This window comes from Phodopus roborovskii, unplaced genomic scaffold (assembly GCF_943737965.1).
Source record: "Phodopus roborovskii unplaced genomic scaffold, PHOROB, whole genome shotgun sequence".
Taxonomy (NCBI): Eukaryota; Metazoa; Chordata; class Mammalia; order Rodentia; family Cricetidae; genus Phodopus; species Phodopus roborovskii.
The window spans coordinates 10,770,424-10,790,358 of NW_026126448.1; the positions used below are offsets into that span (position 1 = coordinate 10,770,424).

General features: G+C 45.4%; 1 protein-coding gene across 2 annotated transcripts in view; it reads right to left on the reverse strand.

Annotated features, from left to right (window-relative positions):
* Window positions 1-6,314: 6,314 nt before the first annotated feature.
* Window positions 6,315-19,935, reverse strand: part of Nfyc (nuclear transcription factor Y subunit gamma) — a 62,819-nt gene continuing 49,198 nt past the window's right edge. For both annotated transcript variants that reach the window (XM_051188693.1, XM_051188695.1), the window contains exons 6-10: window positions 17,457-17,630; window positions 14,171-14,329; window positions 10,367-10,474; window positions 8,169-8,228; window positions 6,315-7,128 (exon numbers count right to left, since the gene is read on the reverse strand). In XM_051188693.1, the coding sequence (XP_051044650.1) occupies window positions 7,009-7,128; window positions 8,169-8,228; window positions 10,367-10,474; window positions 14,171-14,329; window positions 17,457-17,630 (621 nt within the window). In that variant the 3' untranslated portion in view covers window positions 6,315-7,008. The remainder of the gene's footprint in view (window positions 7,129-8,168; window positions 8,229-10,366; window positions 10,475-14,170; window positions 14,330-17,456; window positions 17,631-19,935) is intronic.

Here is a 19,935-nt window from a genome sequence, read left to right on the forward strand (position 1 = left end):
AAATTTCCTCTGCCAACGGAATTAATCCAAACCTCTTCACGTTAGCCTTAGGCAGACTCTTCAGACAAGGGCAAAAGGCAACCACTTCCTTCACCAAAATATCACAAGAATGACCTCTAGGAAAAATACTAAAATCCTTCTCTGAAACCTCTCGAGCCAAGCACTCACAGTTCAAGTCACACAGCACCACTGTCTTCCATGTTCCTACTAGTAGGGCCCATTAAGCAGTGCTTAAATCCTTCAACTGCTTTTCTAATCCACAGTCCCAAGGCTCATATTCCTTTAAACAAAAACATGGTCAGCGACACCCCAGTCTGTGGTACCAACTTCTGTCTTTGGTTAGAGTGGGTTTTTTTTTTTTTTTTTTTTTTTTTTTAGTTTGTTTGTTTTTTTGGTTAGGGTTTCTATATTGCTGTGAAAAGACACCATGACCATGGCAACTCTTACAAGGGAAAACATTTTATGGCATAACTTACAGTTTTAGAGGTTCAGTCCATTGTCATCAAAGTGGGACATGGTGATGTACAGGCAGATGTGGCGCTGGAGAAGGAGCTGAGAGTTTTACATCTTGATTGGCAGGCAATAGGAAGTGGTCTGAGACACTGGGTGTGGCTTGAGCATATGAGACTTCGAAACCCATCCCCACAGTGACACACTTCCTCCAGCAATGCCACACCTCCTAATAGTGCCACTCTCTGTGGTGACTATTTTCTTTCAAATCACCACAGCAAGCTTGAGCAACTTTATGAGACCTTCCTTGTCTCCAAATAAAATGCAAAAATGGGACTGAAGATATAGTAAGTAGTAGAGTGCTTGCCTAGCATGTGCAAGGACCTGAGTTCAATCCCCAGTACAAACAAACAAATAAAACAAGTAAGCAAGCAATAGGCTAGCTAGTTAGTCCTCCTGGCAAAATAAGCCTGTTAGGAAGCAGATTTGGGGAGTAGGAAAAACTGAAGGCGTTGAGTGTCAGGGGAGGCAATTCAGAAAGGGGTGGTTAGTACTTGGTAAGGGAAGTGGGAGTTCAGGGAGTCTTACAAGAAGCAAGAAGATTAGCGACAGTGTTGAGAGGCACAGATAGTAGTACTTCCAGGTCAAGCTTGGTTTTGTTATCTCAGGCTTCTATAACCTTCCTTGTCTCTGATCTCAAGCCTCATCAAATATCAACAGAAGCTTTTTCTTGAAATATTAGGTATGGGGAATTAATGCTGGATTTTATGTTTGTTTACATTTGTTTTAGACAGGGTCTTGCTGTGTATCCATGGCTGATCTGAAAATCACCATAAACTGAGCTAGCCTCCAACTTGCTGCAATTCCCCTGCCTCTGCCTCCTGAGTACTGAGATTATAGTTATGAGGCACTACACCCAGCTTTGGATATCTATTGAGGGTGATATTAAAAGACACTTTAAATATACATTTTCAGCACAGAGGTTAAGAGAAAGAAGATGGTTGGGAAGAAAGACACACCCCACAGCATGGGTGTGGATTTCTCAAAGAGAGAGTCATGGGATATATCTTTTTAACAATAGTTATCCAAGCATTAAAGCAAGAGCGAGAACTCCTTAGGAGCAGGGGTAAGAGTTCATCCCTTCCTATGAACAAGGGTGAAATCTGTACCTTAGGGGATTCCATGTTCTAAGGAGGGCAGTGGTATAGCTGGCCTACATGAGTGGAATAAGGGGATACAGTAGACTTATTGCCTATGCAACAGTAGCACTATTGCCTAGTGCTAATCCACCTCTTATTGCCAGCCATAGTTTTAGGTAGAAAGAGTCCCATGTGAATGTGACATCTCAGCTGGTCCATATGCATTGGAGACTCTGATCCATGGTATACAAATACTCCAAGCCAAGACACTTGAGTTAGGTGCTACTCCCACATGGCTTGGGCACATCCATTCAAGAAATCACTCCTCTGGATGATGGCTGCACTCCAGTGCACAGTCAGAAAAACTGTGTTGAAAGCAACCTCAAGAGCAAACTTTGTAACAAATGAGTAGCACAATAACTTAAGGAGCCATTTCCCCCATGGGAGAATTCATACCTAAAAACTTAGAGAAAATGAAAGTCTGAAACGAAGCTTGATACAGTTAAAAATCTTCAAGAAGATAAGGAAGAATCAGCATCTGTAAAACAAAACCTGAAGGAAACCAAGCAGACACACACAGCAGAAAGAACACAGCTATATAGAATTTTTAATAAAGAAAAGTCATTGACACTGAAAACTAACCAACCCAATGGACAAATTAGTAAATAGAGCTGAAGAGAGAATCACTGGATTAGAAGCAAGAACTGGAGAAATCCTTCAGAATAAGGGAATTAAACAAGTGAGGGAAGAAATATCACAGGATGAATGAGATTCTTTGGTGTATGTATTATCACTCGGAAGATACTGCAGAGTGACCAAGCTCTTTCCAAAATTGAAACATGAATTAGAAGGTCTACAGGATGTCTAGTAAGGTATTACAAAAAAAAAAAGAAGCTATATCTAGACAATCTAGACACCTTTTAGTCAAAAGTGTAGAATATTAAGAATAAAGAAGGAATTCTAAAAGCCACCGGAGAGAAAAGATCACTTATCTACAAAGGTCCAATAATTGAATTGACAGTAAACTTCTCATCAGCAACAACAGATGCCAAAAGACAGAAGAGCGCATCTTTCAGAGTGCTGAGGGCAAAGAATTGGGAACCTTCATTTTCATCTACTGCCAAACTGTCATTTAAATCAAAGGGCAAAATAAAGGCATTTGGACATGTACATTATCTTAGAAAGCTTCTGTCTCACAGACCTCCCCTGAAAAAAAAAGGTACATGGCCCAAGGGGAGGGGCTAGGAGTTCACACAGGTGCCCACAGCCTCCGTGGAGGCCAGGTCTCCAAGCAGGGGCAGGATGCTCAGATATACAGGGCAGCTAGAGCTCTGTTTTGGATCTTGCTTCAACACTGGCCAGACAGAGCCTGGCCCCGCTAAGATTTTCCCCTCTTGAATGCCAGCCCTGCTGTCTTCTTGTCCCCTCTTTCTGAGCTGTGATAAAGGCATGATACCCAAGCTAGGGCTGATACTCCAGGCCTGGCTCTGAGGCCTTGAAGAGGCCATGTCCAAGCTACTCATATGACTGGGTACTTGACGACTGTAGGGTCTTCTCCAGACAGCTTGGATGTCACCTTAGAAAGCCCTACAGGTAGCTGGTGCTGTGGAAAGGGACAAGACCAATGGAGGCCAGGTCATGAGACTGATAGCCAGCTGGCACCCTTGAGAAATTTCTGAACCTCTTTGTGCCTCAGTTTCTTCTTTATAAAATGGGGGGAGCTTGCTCATCCCATGGTGATGATGAAATGAGAATCAATATAGTAGCAAACTTTCCTTTTTTTGGGGGGGGGGACTCAGGATGGCCTCAACTTACTATGTGGCCAAGAATAACCCTGAACTTCTGATACCCATCTCCACCTTCCAGCTGCTGAAATTTCAGGTGTGCACTATTTATGCCTTTTATGATGAGCTGGGGATCAAACCCAAGGCTTTATACGTCAGGCAAGCCCTCTATCCCCCAGCCTAGCTCTATTTTCCTACACAATGTCTTAGAAGGGCCATCTCAGAGGGCGTTGCCTAGCAGACCATCAGTGCTCAGTAAAAAACTTAAACCAAATGCCATGGCAAGCAGCGGAGAGATGGTGGATTTGTGCGGGTGCTACAGTCCACAACAGCAGGGATCTCACCTGGCTTGTTTTCAGCTGGACTCAGAATGTCCCAAACAATATCTGACATAGGACAGGGTGCCAAAGAAGTCTCTCCTGAACAGCTGTGTATATGAGCTCTAATAACAGTTTGGAGACATTGATAAAGGAGCACTGGAGGAGTCCTTGCTGACTCTGCCCAAGGAATTTGGAGTTTCTCAGTGAGAGCCATTTCAATTGGGCTTTGATGGATGTATGAGATCAATACATGAAAAGGGCTTTCCAGGCACCAGGGCCAGCACATTCTGAAAACATGGCTGCAAGTTCAGGAACCAGAATGGTCAGTGAGAGAACACTGAGTGCAGTGGGCAGCGGGCTAGGAGGGGTCAAAGAAACAAAGGAGTTATGGAGTACCCCGTATGGACTTTTATAGGAAAGCCTTTATTTAAACCTAACTACTTACCTTCATACAACACTCCAAAGAGGATAGTTTCCAGTCCCACTGTTATCCCAGAGGACCCTCTTTTCAAGGGGTTGGCCGGTGTCTTAACAGAACAGGGACAGTCACACCACATGTTTAGTTTCTAAACCTATCCCTAACTGGGAAGAGGAAGGGACTAGGTGACTATGGACTCAGTAAGGGTGGTATGCTGCCCCCTCGTGGCCTTGGCCAACCAGGGCAGCAAGGTATCATCCAGCTCTCATAATCCAAGGGGTCTCCAATCCCTACACAACCACCCGAGAGCAGAAGGCACAACTTTATTTACTATTCTACACACGCAGGGCTGGGTCAGGGATCCTAGGGAGCTGAGTAAAAACCAATGTGTAAAGCTTTCTTTTCTCATACATCCCACCTCCAGCAAAGCAACTGGAGATGGATAAACAGGGATCAGGAGATCAGGGTTTGGGTCTAAACTCACCTGTAATTCAGAATGACTTTGACCAAGTCACTGTACTGGGTCTCTCATGCCACCAGTATCTCCAGGCTTATGCTCCCTCATCGTGGCTTCTGAAGTGTCCCATGAAGACCATGTTATACCCAGGCTGTGAAAACTAGGAAATACTCAGAGTACTCCAGATGGATGTAATGGGATTGTTCTGGGGATTTGATAGGGGTTCTCTGGGGCTGCACCAAAAGGCTGGTTTACATCGGCTGGCAGGGGCCTTGAAAGGGAACATAAACTAGCTTGCTGCTTGTCAATCACACCGATGGAATGCTTTCAAAACAAGAATGAAGTCTGAGGGAAAGGGAAGCAGGGTGGGACAGAGGCTTCCAGGAAACAGGACACAGCTCCTTTACTGTGACCAGGCCCCTTTACCTACATGTTCACTGATGGGATGTTCCACACTCAGGAGCATTTGAGTGTGGGGCAGGTGGAAAGGCCAGGAGATATTCCTTTGATAGAGACAGCAGGATGAGGATAGCTCAATTGTCAGGGTAGGAGTGATATTTGGGAGTTAAAAGCACAAGGTTCTTTCCTAAGCCTACTCACTAACAACCAATGGTGATACCACCTTATCTTCTCTGGTAAGGGAACTCTATCCAACACCTTAAAACTAGGAAAATGGTTTTGCAAAACTTACTTTTCTTGCTTATAGTGTGAATGAATCCCTTATTTGGTCCTAGCTTTTTTGCTTTGGTGGCCAGGAAGCTCAAATCCTTTTAAAATTATGTAGGTCTTGATAGCTAGCACATTTGTGTTTTGATTTTTATGGTCCCAGTCTCCTATTCACCTTTTTTCTTCCTAATTCTAGTTTTACGGAATCAGGTGAGTACACTTAAGTAAATGAAAACTGAAGGACACATTAGAGTAAAAAGCAGTTTGACCAGACCTGAATGTAACATAAGCCCCAGAACCTGGAATGCAGGAGGTGTGAACCATAAAGTCTTCCTCCATTTTCCTATGCCAATGCCTACCCTCCCATGCAGGTTTGTAGCAAGCTGTCTGTGGCCAGGGAATCCTAAGCATATCAGGCCTCAGCTGGAAAGGTCTGAAATCAGCCTCTTCCCTGCACCTTATCCTTTGATTCCAAGGCCCAGGAGTTGCCCTCTGGTTTATGGCAAACTGATCTCTGCTTCTAGCACTCGGTTCACTGTCTTCCCTGTGATAGCAGGCCCAACTCTTGTTGTAAAAAGGCAAAGACATCAGAAAGATGGCTCATTGCTGGCCCTTCCTCTTGCCCCTGGTCAGGTGACAGGAAGCAGGTTTTGGGCACAGAAGCCCTTATGGGATGGATGACAAAGGGCTGTGGTCAATCCAGGCCTCTGGTAATTAGAACTACATACAAAAGGCAATGGCAAGAGCCACTGTGAGCCACAGAAGACAGCAGAGGTTTCCTGGGGTCCTTGTTTGCTGGAAGAGCCAGTTCTCCTGGAGATGTCCCCATGATGTCATGCAGTGGTTCATTTGGGCGACGTGAGGCTTTTCTGAGCAGGAGACATGTTCTGATGAGGGTCATTTTTGTAAGGCAGCTTGAACCCACCATGTGCCGCAGTGAGTTCTTTGGATATGAACACCCACTCCTTACAGGTGGCCCATCTTTCCTGACAGCCAACCTGAAAACAAAGCAATCTTTCCAAGCCTCTCCCAAGTGCGTGGCCCCATGAACGTCCCCAGACACAGAAACAGACTCTCAAGTACCTAAAAGGAGATTTATTGCATTTCATGCAGTTTGAAGTCCATGCAGCAACGGAGATGAGCACAATCTTTAATGTATTCAAAAAATAAAATAGTGGGCAGAGCAGAGCACAACGTCCTAGTCTCCTTGGGTCTTGGAGATAAGGACTGAGGAGGAAACCAGCTCTCTGTGGGGAATGAGTTCATGGCCCACAGTCAAGGAATGTTTCCACGGTTTCTGGATGCAGAGGATCTGGGGAAGGGGCAGAGAGGAACGCTGGTGGGAAGGGTCTGACCTGTTCTGAGGGCAGAACTGGCAGAGTGGAAACCCTGTGCACCCCTAGGAAGGAGGAGCACGGGCTGCCCCTTAGCAGTGGCAGTGAGTGCTCAAGCCAGGAAACCATTATTTCCTCAAACACATGTTTCAAGAAAATGCCATAAATATGTTATTCTTGTTTTATAGCATTGGGCACACAGCTCAATATATTGAAATATTGATTCCTTGGAGACAAAAATGGAAAAAAGAAAATAAAATATATTGCATCTTTCTGTTGTAGAATCTCAGTCCCCAGGCGTGGAAGTAGTGCACCAGTATCTTAGCCTGCAGGAGGCATTGAAGTCCCCGGTCCTCTGGTGAGGGAGGGTATGTCCCCATCACCTGGGGCTCTATGGCAAATATTGTGTTGGGTGTCCTTGGCCTTGCCAGCTCAGGCCCTCAGTCTCCAGTCACCTGAGGGGTCTGCCCATCGGAGGGCTGGTTGGCTGACTGAATGAACATGGGCTGGGCGAGGTCTTGGCCTGCAGGCATGGTGACTTGCTGGATCTGGTACAGCTGCTGCAAGGGGTAGAGAGGAGAGTGAGGTCACTCCTGGGATAGAGGCAGGCAGGCAGTTCTCTGTAGGCTTAAACTGGATGGGGTCCCAGACACTTTAATTACTAGAGAGAAGGGGGATGGGGTATAGTCTCCATAGGGGGAGGGGGACAACAAAAAGACACAGGAGGCACCAGGCACCATGCGAGGTAGTTTAGTGGACAGGGGAGCTGTACTTCTTGTGTCTTTCACTACTCTGTGCTCTCCAGTTAGTTCAGAGCCAAACCTGCTACACTCTGTTCTGCTTTAACAAGTACAAGCACATGGCCATGCAAACCATGGCTCCTTTCCTTCAAGAGCTCTATGTGAGAGGTAGCCTGGTATTAACCGTGTACTACAGTCAAGCCCATCAGAGAGAAGACAAGTTAGGGCTGCCCAGCCTCCTAGTTTCTTGGGGTCCCTGAAAGAAACCGCCAGCAGGAGCCTTAGCCCAAGAGCCTAGCACTGGTCCTGGTAGAGACCAGAGGGCCAGAGGCTGACTTTTCTCTCTGTGAGCAGCAAAGAAGATTAAGATTAACATGACACCTTTCTCATCCTCAGTAGACCCTGGGACCACACTGTGAGGGGAAGGCAGATGAACAGCGGAAGGCCCCTCCTTCTTAGGGATAGAAGAATGTTCAAAAGGTCACATGTTCCTTTATTTGAACTAAACCACCTGTCTAAGTATCTTGGCTTAGGAAAAAAATAGTTCAAGAGGAGGAAACAGAAAACCCGTATTCTGGTGCTGGCTCTGTACCAACCACCGAGTAAGTCTGGAAGAGAAGTGACTACCTCCAGAGCTCAGTTCCCACACCTGAAGGACGGCAATTTGGGCTACAGAACAATTAAGGTTTTTTTTGTTGTTGTTGTTCTTTTTGTTTTTGGCTTGCACAGCCTACAAATCTCAAGGATCACTACTTGTATTAACAATGTTTTGTCCACTGTTAGGGAGGAAGACAACAGCCCTACCACCCAAACCCACATACCACCTGCACCCCTAGACCCAACCCAGGCTGGGTCCCTACCTGTCCATCTGTGAACTGGCTGAACTGCTGCTGTCCTTGCTGGACCTCTGTCTGTGTGATCTGTGGGAAGCAAGTGGACAGAGCAGGCGTGGTAGCTGTAGGGTCTGTTACTGCCCACTACGTGAAGACTGAATGGCATAAGCTCTACAAAGTGCTCAGAGTGAGGCCCGCCACTGAGCAGGCGCTTGACAAGGGCCTGCAAGCCAGAGTCTCTCCCAGTCTCCTTGCACTGAGGGCTAGCAAAGATCTGGTCTCACACAAGGCACATCACAACCATCCTCTCCCCTCCAGGTCTGAGGCTCAATTAAGAGTACACAGCTCCTCGGCTTTAACGTTTCAGTTGTGGCTTTGAATAGAAGCCTTAGGAACTTATTTTTCAGTCAGTGAAGGCAGAATGCAAATGAAGGGCAAAGCAGCAAGTGGTCCCTTTCGCCCTTGGAAGGTGGGCTCCAAACCAAACCTGTATCACCCAGATTATCTGACTGCAATATGAAACACCCCAGTGAGCAGCACCCTTGGCCCTTGCAGTCCTCACAGTGGCAGGTCATGAAGCACTTTTTTCCGACACTCAATGTGCAGCACTCTGAGCCAAGAGGGAGAGAGACGTGCAGCAAGAAAAAAACATTTACCCCACACAGTTCACATCTTACACAAAGACTTTATACTGACAAGGAGAACTGGAACATATAATGACAACTGCTGGAAAAAGCTAGGAAAGCTGGAAAGACTGGGGTGTGTCCATCTATGTCTACGGAATATGCAACTTGCAGCAGCCTCTGTACCAGCTTTTGGAATCATCAGAGCCAATCTGTCAGATAAAGCTTGCCCTCTCATGTGTCCTCACAATGGCCCAAACAGCTCCTGCCAGCCTACCATGGAGGCTAGAAGGACCAAGGGGCAGGTATGAAGGGTTTCTTATTATTACTCCTTATTGTAGGTCTGTCTCCTTATGTAGGTCTACAAGCTGCTTGAGAATAATACCTATGATTAATCTATATACTCCCCAGTACAAAGTCAGTTTTGTAGAAATGACTTCAGGATAAATGAATAGGCCTGAGACAGGGACAAATCTCACAGATTAAAGTCAACTGTACCTTGTGGCCAGCAAGATTGCTATTCACAGCAGCTGAAAAGCTTATCTTTAAATCATATGTATTTTAGCCAGCATTCACTCAACAAACACTTACTGTGTATATACTAGGTGCCAAGCTGTAAAATTTATATCATGTAAATTCTAAGTGCCCTCAAAGAATCTATGTCTTGAGTCTCCCCTTCTCCGTCTGAGGAACCACAACTCCTTCTCACTCCCTTTTGCTTCCATGCCACAAAAAGGCTTCTTGGATCTCAAGAAAATGACAAGAAATCTTACAAGCTTTTAAAGAAAATGTAAAAAAGGGAGATGGGCTCATGGGCATAACCAGTCTTAGGAAGTGTCACTGAGACCCAAGATAGTTACCACAGGCAAGCAGGGAGCAGGGCTGGAAAGGGTCCTTTAATGACCCCAGGGATGAACCAGAGCTCAGTTGCCTTACTTTTGGCTCATTCCTCATATTTTCCCAAATGAGATCTTTGGAGACCTGTTCTAACTCAGCCCTGTCACCACTGTCAATAGATACATCACCAGAAATGCAACCCGGCCAGACGGGTCCAGCTCTTAAACGATTGCTGCTTTTTTTGGGTCTGAGGCAAACGGATCCATTAACAATACATCCCCTTCACCATTGTCCCCCGTCATCTGTAAATGACGACCATGGCCCATAGGCCCCCAAAGCCTGAAGTAGGTAGCCCCTTGGCATCTATGACTCAGAGCCTTCAAGACTGTAAGGCAGGGAGGACACAGAGATGGTTTATCTGGCTGAGTCTATCTATGGAGGTAAGTAAATTAAGTATGCTTTCCCAAGGGCACAAGAGATACCAGAACACAACTACCCGGCAGCTAGGTTTCTTCCAGTCTGACATACATGGACCCAAACCTGGCCTCTTCCTGGTACACTCTGTCTTTGCTTTTGCCTCTCAAGAGCAAGATGGTAAGAAACACATTGTGATACCAACTGTCCAGTCTGCCCCTGGGTGCCACACAGATAAAGGTTTGGGGTGAATGGTTCTTGCTGAAGGATGAGTGATGAGAGCTGTGTGCTGAGCACTCTTTGCTACAACATGTTGGTTGGCTGATTTTTGCCCCTCTCTGGTGTACATACCTGTTGGGCATTGGTGGCAAGTGTCTGGATCTGTCCCTGCACGACTTGGGTGCCTGACACAGGCTGGGCTAGGCGGATATATTGCAGCTGGCCGGCATTCAGCTGCACCTAGAACAGAGCAGAGACAGAGACCACAGAGGTCTGAACACAATCTCATATGGGCCCATGCCCTGCAAGGCCCTCAAAGAAGCCTACCCTGAAAAAAAAGTCCTTTTAAACAGAGGTCAGAACAAGAAAAGCACCCCACCCCCACATAAAAGAGCATGCCCTAATATGGCCACATAGTCTTCTACTGGCAGTTGGCTATTTGATCAGAGCTTATCTGAGGCTTTCCCGAGACTACCTGACACTTCAGAATGCCTGGGCTTTAAGTACAGGCCTCTTCTGCCATCTCCATCCACTGTGAACAGTTCCAGGGTTTTCTAGGCGCCCAAGACAGATGGCTGTCGAGTCATTCAGCTCATAATGGAAAAAAAGCCTGGTCCACTTTACTCTCTGTCCCTAAGATTCAAGACCAATGTATGTGTGTGTGTGTGTGGGTGGGTGGTTGTGGTGGTGTCTGTGAACCATGAAGATTCTTGATGTTCAGCACTAGCTTCTGGCCAAATACTCCCCAGGGGAAGCAGAATCAGTAGAACTTTCACAGAAAACCCATCACTAGAAAGCAAAGCTACAAAATTGCCCCCAGAGCTCTTCATGCTTACAATGGAGCCTCAAACAACATGGTAACACCACAGCCTACACTTAGCTGTGTGCTGAAAGCCTTAACACAAGCTCTTAGAATTCCACTGTGCCATGAACACACTGTTGCTTCAAACTGGGGATGAAGAGAGGAATGAGTCAGTTCTGAGTTCTGTGGCTCAGCAGAAATAAAGGGTAGATGAGAATGATGGCTGTGCACACTGATAACTTAGAGGCTGAAAGTTCCTGGAAGCACAAGCTAATTTGGTCTGTCTCTATCTAGGGGCCCAGAAAGCAACCTCCTGGCTGTTCAGCTTGCTTCTGTTCCTGGCTTTCAAAAGCTAACCCCATGGCAGGAACCTTACTTGACAGAGTAAAGCTATGTGCGCCCGAAATGCAGTGCTGCATCAAATGCTTCCATGCTGGCCTCAAAGGATTTGAACCATCAAGAAAAATGGAAGTGTTGTTTTGTTTTTAAAGACACAGGGATCTCATGTATCCCAGGCTGGCTTTGAAATCACAACATAGCCAAGGTTGACCTTGAACTTCTGATCCTTCTGCCTCTATCTCACAAGTTCTGGGATTACAAGCACACAGTTAAACAGTGGTAGAGATCAAACTGAGGGCTTCAGGCATGCTAGACAAGCACTTTACTGATGGCGCTATAACCCTAGCCTGTTCCTGGTAAAAGTTCCACAACTATCTGCTTGAGGCAGATAGGGGAGACACAGAATTTAAGTCCTTAAACATCTGGCTTGATGGAAATGTAGCAAATCTACTGTGACCTTCACTACTTTGTTTCAGAGCCAACAGGAGCTATTGGTAAGTTGTGCCCAAATTACTTACCAAATCTATACTGCAGCTTCCAGTTGACATCAAACCACTTCTGTGGATCAAAGCGGCTGGACATTTCTTCCTTCCTTCCTTCCTTTCTTTTTTTTTTTTTTTTTTTTTTTTTTTCTGAGACAGGGTTACTCTGTGGTTTTGGTTTTGGAGGCTGTCCTGGAACTAGCTCTTGTAGACCAGGCTGGCCTCAAACTCACAGAGATCCGCCTGCCTTTGCCTCCTGAGTGCTGGGATTAAAGGCGTATGACACCACTGCCGGGCTGGAAATTTCATCTGCTTAGACTGATAATGTGGTCTAGTCAGGAGTCATCAGAAGGCCAGCCAAGAATCCTAGACTGAAAAACTAAAGCCTTGTCCCAGGTATAGGTAAGGCTCCTAACAGTCACAGGTGTTTAAGATGTACTAGTGGGAGGTGACACTTGCAGAAATTCCTAGGGCAGCCAAGTGATTCCAAGCGGCTGTGGCAGAAGTAAGAGGCTTTGCTAGTTAGGCTTGAGAAACCTAGAGTTGCCAAGCTCCTCACTACCAAGAAACAGCAGGTCTGTTGCTCTTCGTGGCTTTGCTGCCAAAGTTCCTCAGCAAACACGTCTCTCCCTATTTTTGTGAGGGAAGTGAAGTTTCTGCTTTGAAGGTCACTACAATTACAAATACTACTGAGCAGTCTCAAGAGTCTAGAAATGTCTGTCTTTAATTCCAGCATTCAGGAGGCAGAGGAAGGTGGAACTCTATGAGTTTGAGACCACTCTGGTCTCCAAGAGCTAGTTCCAGAACAGGCTCTAAAGCTATACAGGGAAACCCTGTCTAGAAACAAAGTCTGGAAATGTCAACTTCTGAGTGGGTAACTTAGAATAGTGAAGATGACATACTGGATTCTGTAACAAATCTTCTGGACCAATGGTTTGTTCCATAAAGATGGGGGCTATGGCTAAATGACTTTGTTTTGGTTCATACAAAAAAAGAGAACCATTCAGCAGAGAACTGGTGGCTGAAAGAGTGATGCAAGGGAGCACAGCTCCAGGTACCTGGAATTATTGGTATGTTTGTAGATGAGAGACAGAAGTAGGGCGGAGAGACACAGACTTACAAACTTCACTTTCCTACAGCTTTGCTTGGTCTGTTACTTCACAACTTAAGAAAACTTCCCAAACCAAACAAAGGGCACTCTTTGGGCTTTGTTTCAGAGAGGAAGCAGCAAGGCAAGTCTGAGTGGTTCCTACCAGCTGACATTTCAGGAAGAACTGCTCCACCCTTTCCCATTTTGGTTGAAAAATAATCAATGTAGAGTCTTTGCATATGCTAAAAGTTTTTTTGGTTTGTTTAGTTTTTGGGTTTTGTTTTTTAAATAAAAAACAGGGGGCTGGAGAGATGGCTCCACTCCTCTTCCAGAGGTCATGGGTTCAATTCCCAGCACTCATATGACCGCTTACAACCATCTCTAACTCTAGTTCCTTCTTTTGGCTTTCACAGGCACCAGGTACACACTGCTTAGACATGGCGCACAGATATACATGCAAAGAGAACACCCATATGCATAAATTAAAAATAAAGACAGGTTAAAAAAAAACCCAAAACTAAGAAATGAAATCCCTCTAGGCATGCAAGAAGCAACAGTATACAGTAAAGGAATGGGTAAGTTAAATGAATGCCAAAAATATACTTTGCTGTAGGCTCCCCTGGGAACCAATTCATGAATATGTAACAAGTCTATTTATGGCCTTCCCTACATACCTCCCTCTTATTCTCTGCTAATCAAAACATAGGTCTGGGGGTGGTGAAATGGCACCTGCCACCAGGCCTGACAACCTGAGTTCAATCCCTGGACCCACATGGTAGAAGTTGTAGTGTCCAAATTCCTTGCCAGATCTGTACTGCAGCTTTCAGCTGAAAGCAGTAAGACACTTATTTGATTCATGTTTGCATGGATCAAAGTGCCTTAGAAAATCTCATCCCACAAAGTTGTCTTGACTTTCACATGAATACAAAGAAGCACACCCACCCATGCACAAATACATTAATGTAGTAGTAGTAGTAGTAGTAGTAGTAGTAGTAGTAATAATAATAATAATAATAATAATAATAATAATAATAAAAAGACAAGCATGATAGAGCTACCTTGATTTCTCTGTGTGGGTGTAGGAGGAAGAGAGAAGAGCTAGATCACATGTGAGGCAGAATGTGGACTGAAGCAGAGTGGGTAGGGAACAATGGACAAAGCTGGGTGTGTGATGGGAACCCTGACAACAGGAGCTGAGGAGTCTGGGGACAATGCTGGCTTACCGGGATCTGCTGGATCTCTCCAGTGTTGGTGATGATCTGCTGCATCACCTGCATGGTCTGGCCAGTGCCACTCTGGGCCTGCTGTGTTTGTCCCTGAGGCTGGGCCTGTACAATCTGCACCTGCTGACCTTCTCCAACCTGCATTGTCACTGGTGTGGTCTAGAGGGAAGAGTCAAGAGAGAGCTGCTTGAGTTCTGGCTGAATTGCCTGTAGAAGTGAACTGGGAGCTCACACACTCCATTAGTGCTGAGATTTGTCACCCTCTTAACATGGCTCCACAACACAGCTAGAGTTAAGTCTTAATGAGAAACAAGAAGCCAAACCAAGTTTTACGCTCATAGTGCAGAATATCTGCCTGAGTCTAAGCTTAAATGCCTGGGATTCAAATGCTGCAACTCCATAGTCCTTCTGTGGTGGCAAGGTGAATATAATACAAGGGAGAAAAAAAAAAAAATTAAAGCAATTGTAACAACAGACACAAACAGATCCATGTAAAATTTAGAGCAGATGAATCTGGAGGGCACAAGGAAACATAAGTGGAGCCGACATGAATGCATTTTATTTAGAGTCCTAGTCTACATCACAGGCATAAAAGACACTTAAAAAAAAAAAAAAAAAACACACACACACACACACACACACACATGTTCGCCTCTAAAGCTGGGGCTAGTGCATGCAGGCTTTCAACCATTTGTGCAGCAGAGTGAATCTTGCCCACCTTAGTCAGACAGTTGCTATGGACCAAAGCACAGCTTCCCACAGTAGAGAGTGACACCAGATATGACAATTCATCGAAGCCTACCCTCATTCAACAGAACTCAACAGAGCAAGAGCTTCAAGAGTCTAGAAATGTTGATCTCAGGGCTAAGAAACTTCTGCCTTGTATCTATGACCTGCACTTAGCAGTTTGTGACTATGAAGCAGACTCTGAATCTAAAGACCGTAAACAGAAGAACTAAGAGAAATTAACCCAGGGTACCTGACTTGTCTGGTAGTGGGCGTGATGGCGGATAGGTGGAGCAATACACCTGTATTCTCTCATTCTACTTCAGAAGCGATCTCCCTGCTCTCAACTAAGAACCCTGTCAATCACATAATACTAGGAGTCTCAAAGAATCATGGGCTTCACTTGATGGAGCTGTTCTGATGCCAACTCTTGACTGCACAAGTGCCCCTGACATTATAACTTAGTGACTAAAACTATGGCAGGACGGGCATCTAGGAACTATAGAAGAGATTTAAGACACTAACTAGGTAAGGAAAAATTACTGAAAACTGGAAGAGGGAAGGGAGAGACAGCATTCCCAGTAAGAGTATTCTTGGTGAGCTAGGACAACAGCAAACCGGTATTCTATTTCTAGCATGATTATGATGCTCCACCTATCTATCCCACACCAAGAGAAGTAAGTTCTCAACTAAAAACAGAAAACACAGAATTCACTTCACCACAGTTCCTTCTACCTGTACTATAATGGATAGTCTATCTTAGGGAAAATACTTGCACTCAAACTGAAACAGCTTTTACTACTCATTCACTATGGATAGGTCCAGGAAAGGGATGACCCAGCCCCCCTGAAACGGCAAGACAACAAAACAGCTTGAAAGGACCAACTTCACCAACCTCACAAGCTTTCTCAGCTCCAAGCCCAGCAAATCTTGGTTAGCAAGGAAGACAGATGAATTTTCTTTGCTGACCCCTCCCCCCCAAATGCTGCCAACTCATCGTTGTACTCCATCAGCCCAATTTTCTAATTCATTTCAGGAAAATAAGGGCATGTGTTAGCATGGCAGCTGCCAAATCACCAATAGTGTGCCCTGCTGTAAGCACAGCAGCCCTGGGCTCCTTGGGATAATCAGCCAATCAGGGTCAGCCCTTGACAGCCTCTCTTTAAGTTCACTCAGTAAAGGGACAAGGCCTTTGGCAGGTAAAGTGTTTTCACTGCAGAGGCACAAGCATGAGCCGGAGAAGCTCCCTGAGGCTTCAGGGTGCAGTGAATGCCTGAGGAGAGGACTGGGCTATAATCAGCTTTGAACCTTGCCTACCTAGCAGTCAAAATTAATACTTAAATCCATCCCACCCCAATGTTTTTCGTGTAGGCAAACTTAGCTCTTTACCAGAATATACAAGATTCTCCAGGATGAGTTTCCTAGACTTGCCTAGATAACTCCTGTGCTAATTATATTTTCCCACTACTTCCTTTGCTGTTTCTTACTTTTCTGTCTGTCTGCCTGCTTTGCTTGATTGTTCTGAGACAGGGTCTCATGTAGCTGAGGCTGGTCTCAAACTCCTGATTCTCTCACCCCCATCTCCAGAGTATTGGGATTATAGGCATGTGCCACCATGTCTAGCTGTTTCTCATTTGTAAAGCCTTCAGAGCAGCAATACCATGCTTTCCCAGTGTATTAACACGTCCAGTGATCCCTCTAGAGCCGTGTTACTCCAGTTCAGGTGCCTCTAACCATCTTCTCTTCCACCATTTTCACATATCTTTGTTAGGGAATCTCTTGATAACACTCTGTATATAATTCTAACCCTTAGTCTTACTTACAACATGTGGTGGTACAACCTTTAAAAATATTTGTATCCCTAACTGAGACTATTGTGAATTCCTTGGAAATCAGGATTGTTTTATTCATGCTTATGCCCCCAATACCTAGCATGACTTTATTCACAGAAGATGCTCACTGTTTGATGAATAAATAAAAAAATGACTGACATAATTTGGACTCGGAGCTCACAGAACTGAGTCCTCTGCAGCCTCTCTTGACTCCCAATGGATGGTACTGCTCTCAACAGTACTTTGGGAGAGAGAAAAAAAAATCCTCTGATTACTACTGTCAAAAGAGAAGGTCACCTGACACAAATACAATAGGACAGAGAACATCCAGAAAGGAGAGCTTTGCAAGTTGACAATATTATTCTCCCCTTTAAGGGTACTAACTCCAATCCTGGTATAGACAGACAGCAGATGTGGAGTCCACTGAAAAGACCTTTAAAGACATCCCACTGTTATTCACTGATGCATGAGGGAATTATTTTCCTCTAAAATGTCTGAGCTTATAGGGATCTTGGAGAACATCTTGTCCATTGACCTATGAGGAAAGCAGGGTCCAGAGAGATTAGGGTGATACTTGGCTTCTGTGACTCAAGCAGGGGGAAGCTCAGGTTTCCAGATATCAATTGCATAACTCTGAAGGATCTGATGGCCTCTCTGCACAGCACTTTCCCCACTCAAACCTAAGAGGCACTCTGGTGTTAGGCTGGTACCCTCTGCAGCTCACAGACCTGACCCTGCTGAGGCTGCGCAATGATGATCTGCCCAGGCTGGATGGTAGTCGTGGAACTGGTGGTCTGCTGGCCTTGCTGCTGTCCCTGGACCTGGACAGCAGTGGGCTGCTGAGCCAGCGTGAAGTAGTACTGGACAGGCTCCGCAGGAGTCACAGACTGGCGTACCTCCTCCTGTGGGGTGGAAAGAGACTCAGGTAAGGGGAAAAAACCCAACTCAGCAACCGCCACAGTGAATTTCCACTCTTCCCCCAAACAGGCTATGTGCAGTTGCCTGCTGAATGCTGAGCTCTTCACATTTGCAGTCAAAGGAAAAGGGGAATTTGAAGAGACCAGTTGTGCTAAATCAAACTAAAAATAACAGCTTCTATAGGCTTCACAGAACATACAGCCAATTTTCTGAAGCACCGAGTAATCATCCGTTGCGTGAGGAGTTGCAAACAGGCAAATAATTACCGTAACCAACAATCACATGCCAACAGAGCTTGTCAGTAGATTCCGTCAAGGCCTGTGATAGGAGAACAGTGCTGCTACCTGCCAGCAATGGGAAGATGCTACCCAAATTTACTGTCCCCAAGTCCCATAAAAGATAGCATGCCCCATTCCAGAAGGGACATATCAGGGAAAGGGGAAAACGGCTTTTCCTGGGCTACAATTCCAGATATAGCTTTTCACAACACACTGAAAGCTCTGTGTTTACCACGGACACATCTACCCCAGCATCACATCTGAGTCTACTTGTACTTAGCCAGAGAAGTGCAACCCAGGGGGCCTGACGATAGCTTTCCGCTGGGGTGCTGCCTTGGCTGACTAGGGAGGCAGCATTCTGTCCGATCTGGTGGGTGAAGAGATTGTTCTTCATCTGACGCTTTCCATGGCAGAAGGAGTAAACAACCCTCTCCCAGCCACCTTGAGCTCACAGCTGAGAGTGTAGGATGTTTACACACACTACAACATGGTTACAGCCCAGGGGTTGGTGGGCCCCTGACCACCCACTGAGATCTGCATCTCATTCCGAGTGACCTGTGACATATGGTGTCCCTGTCTAGGACAACAAAAACATTCAACCACATGGGCTGAGTAATTTTATTCATGTCTGTATTCAGAGCTAAGTCTATCAAGTTTCAGAAGAGATATTCCCATAAGGTACTGAGACCTCGACTGCCCCATGCTCCCATGGCACTGTCTGCATGTCAACATTTTGTACCTGTACAGCAAACTGCCAGTTCTGTTCAAATCTAAGTCCCACGAAGGCAAATACCGCCTCTCTTGCTTGCTACTGCCCCTAGTATCCCACACAGGCACTAGTAAGTGCTTCCTAAATGATGAGACTTTTCTGAATGAGTCCTGGTAGGCAAATTCTTCTGAACCCACACATATATCAACACCTTTAGAGGGCAGCACCTCCACTCTTCCTTAGTCTCCCTATGATCCTATGACCACGTGTGTGCAAAAACTGCCCTAGTGGTACCGAGCTAAGTGCTTCTGTATTTCCTGTGCGTACTTTAACTGGGATTATGGACAGCTGGCCTCTGAGAAACCTGAATCTTAGATAACAAGATTCCCTAATGTCATCCACCCAGTCCAGGAAATAACTCCTAATATTCTTGCTATCTAAGCAAGTCTTTAAACATAAGCTGACCTTCTGGGTTAATGTATTCTGTGCTTCAAACCCAGTTTCAATTCTCAACATGATTATGCAGAGACAGAAGAAGCAGGAGAGCCCTTTTATTTTATTTTCATCTAGGTCTCAAATTCTAAAACACTCTAACAATGATAACGCCAGGACCATTTCAAGCAAATGTCAGCCAGCAACCATGTCTTGGCAGGGATAATATACCAATACACTTTTAAGTCACAAAACTGAGGCCAACTGCTGTTTGTTTCTTTGTTTTTTTTTTGAGTCAAGATTTCTCTGTGTAGCTTTGTAGACCAGGCTGGCCTTGAACTCTGCCTGCCTCTGCCTCCCAAGTAGTAGGATTAAAGGCATGGACCATCACCGCCTGGCTCCAACTGCTCTTTCTAAAGCTGTGGAAATTAAGTTCAATGTGTATTTTTTCCCCTACTGAGGTCTCCCTTCCTATTTTATAAACAGGAAGACCAGACTTAAGAGGTCAAGCTCTGCGTCATGAGAGTCTTAAGACCTGTGAATGCAGTCAGGCAGCTGGGGGACATTGGCACTTTCTACCTTTTACTTGTGACTGGCTCTAGGAGTCTATGATTAAAGTTATCAAGCACTGAACATGTTTTTGTTTTTGATTTTACAAAGCAGAAAGCCAATTATTTAAGTACCTCTTCCCACTTTAGCAAAAGCTATCAAGCAAGCAAGTAGTTTCTCCTATGCTTCCTACTGCATCCTCTCAGGTAACAATAAACTAGACAGTTTCTAGGACACTGTTGTCAGGACAAGGCATGGCTGTTTTCAAATCACTGTGATGGAAGAAGGCCCATGTCAGGTTCTTCTGCTTTATGAAGACTC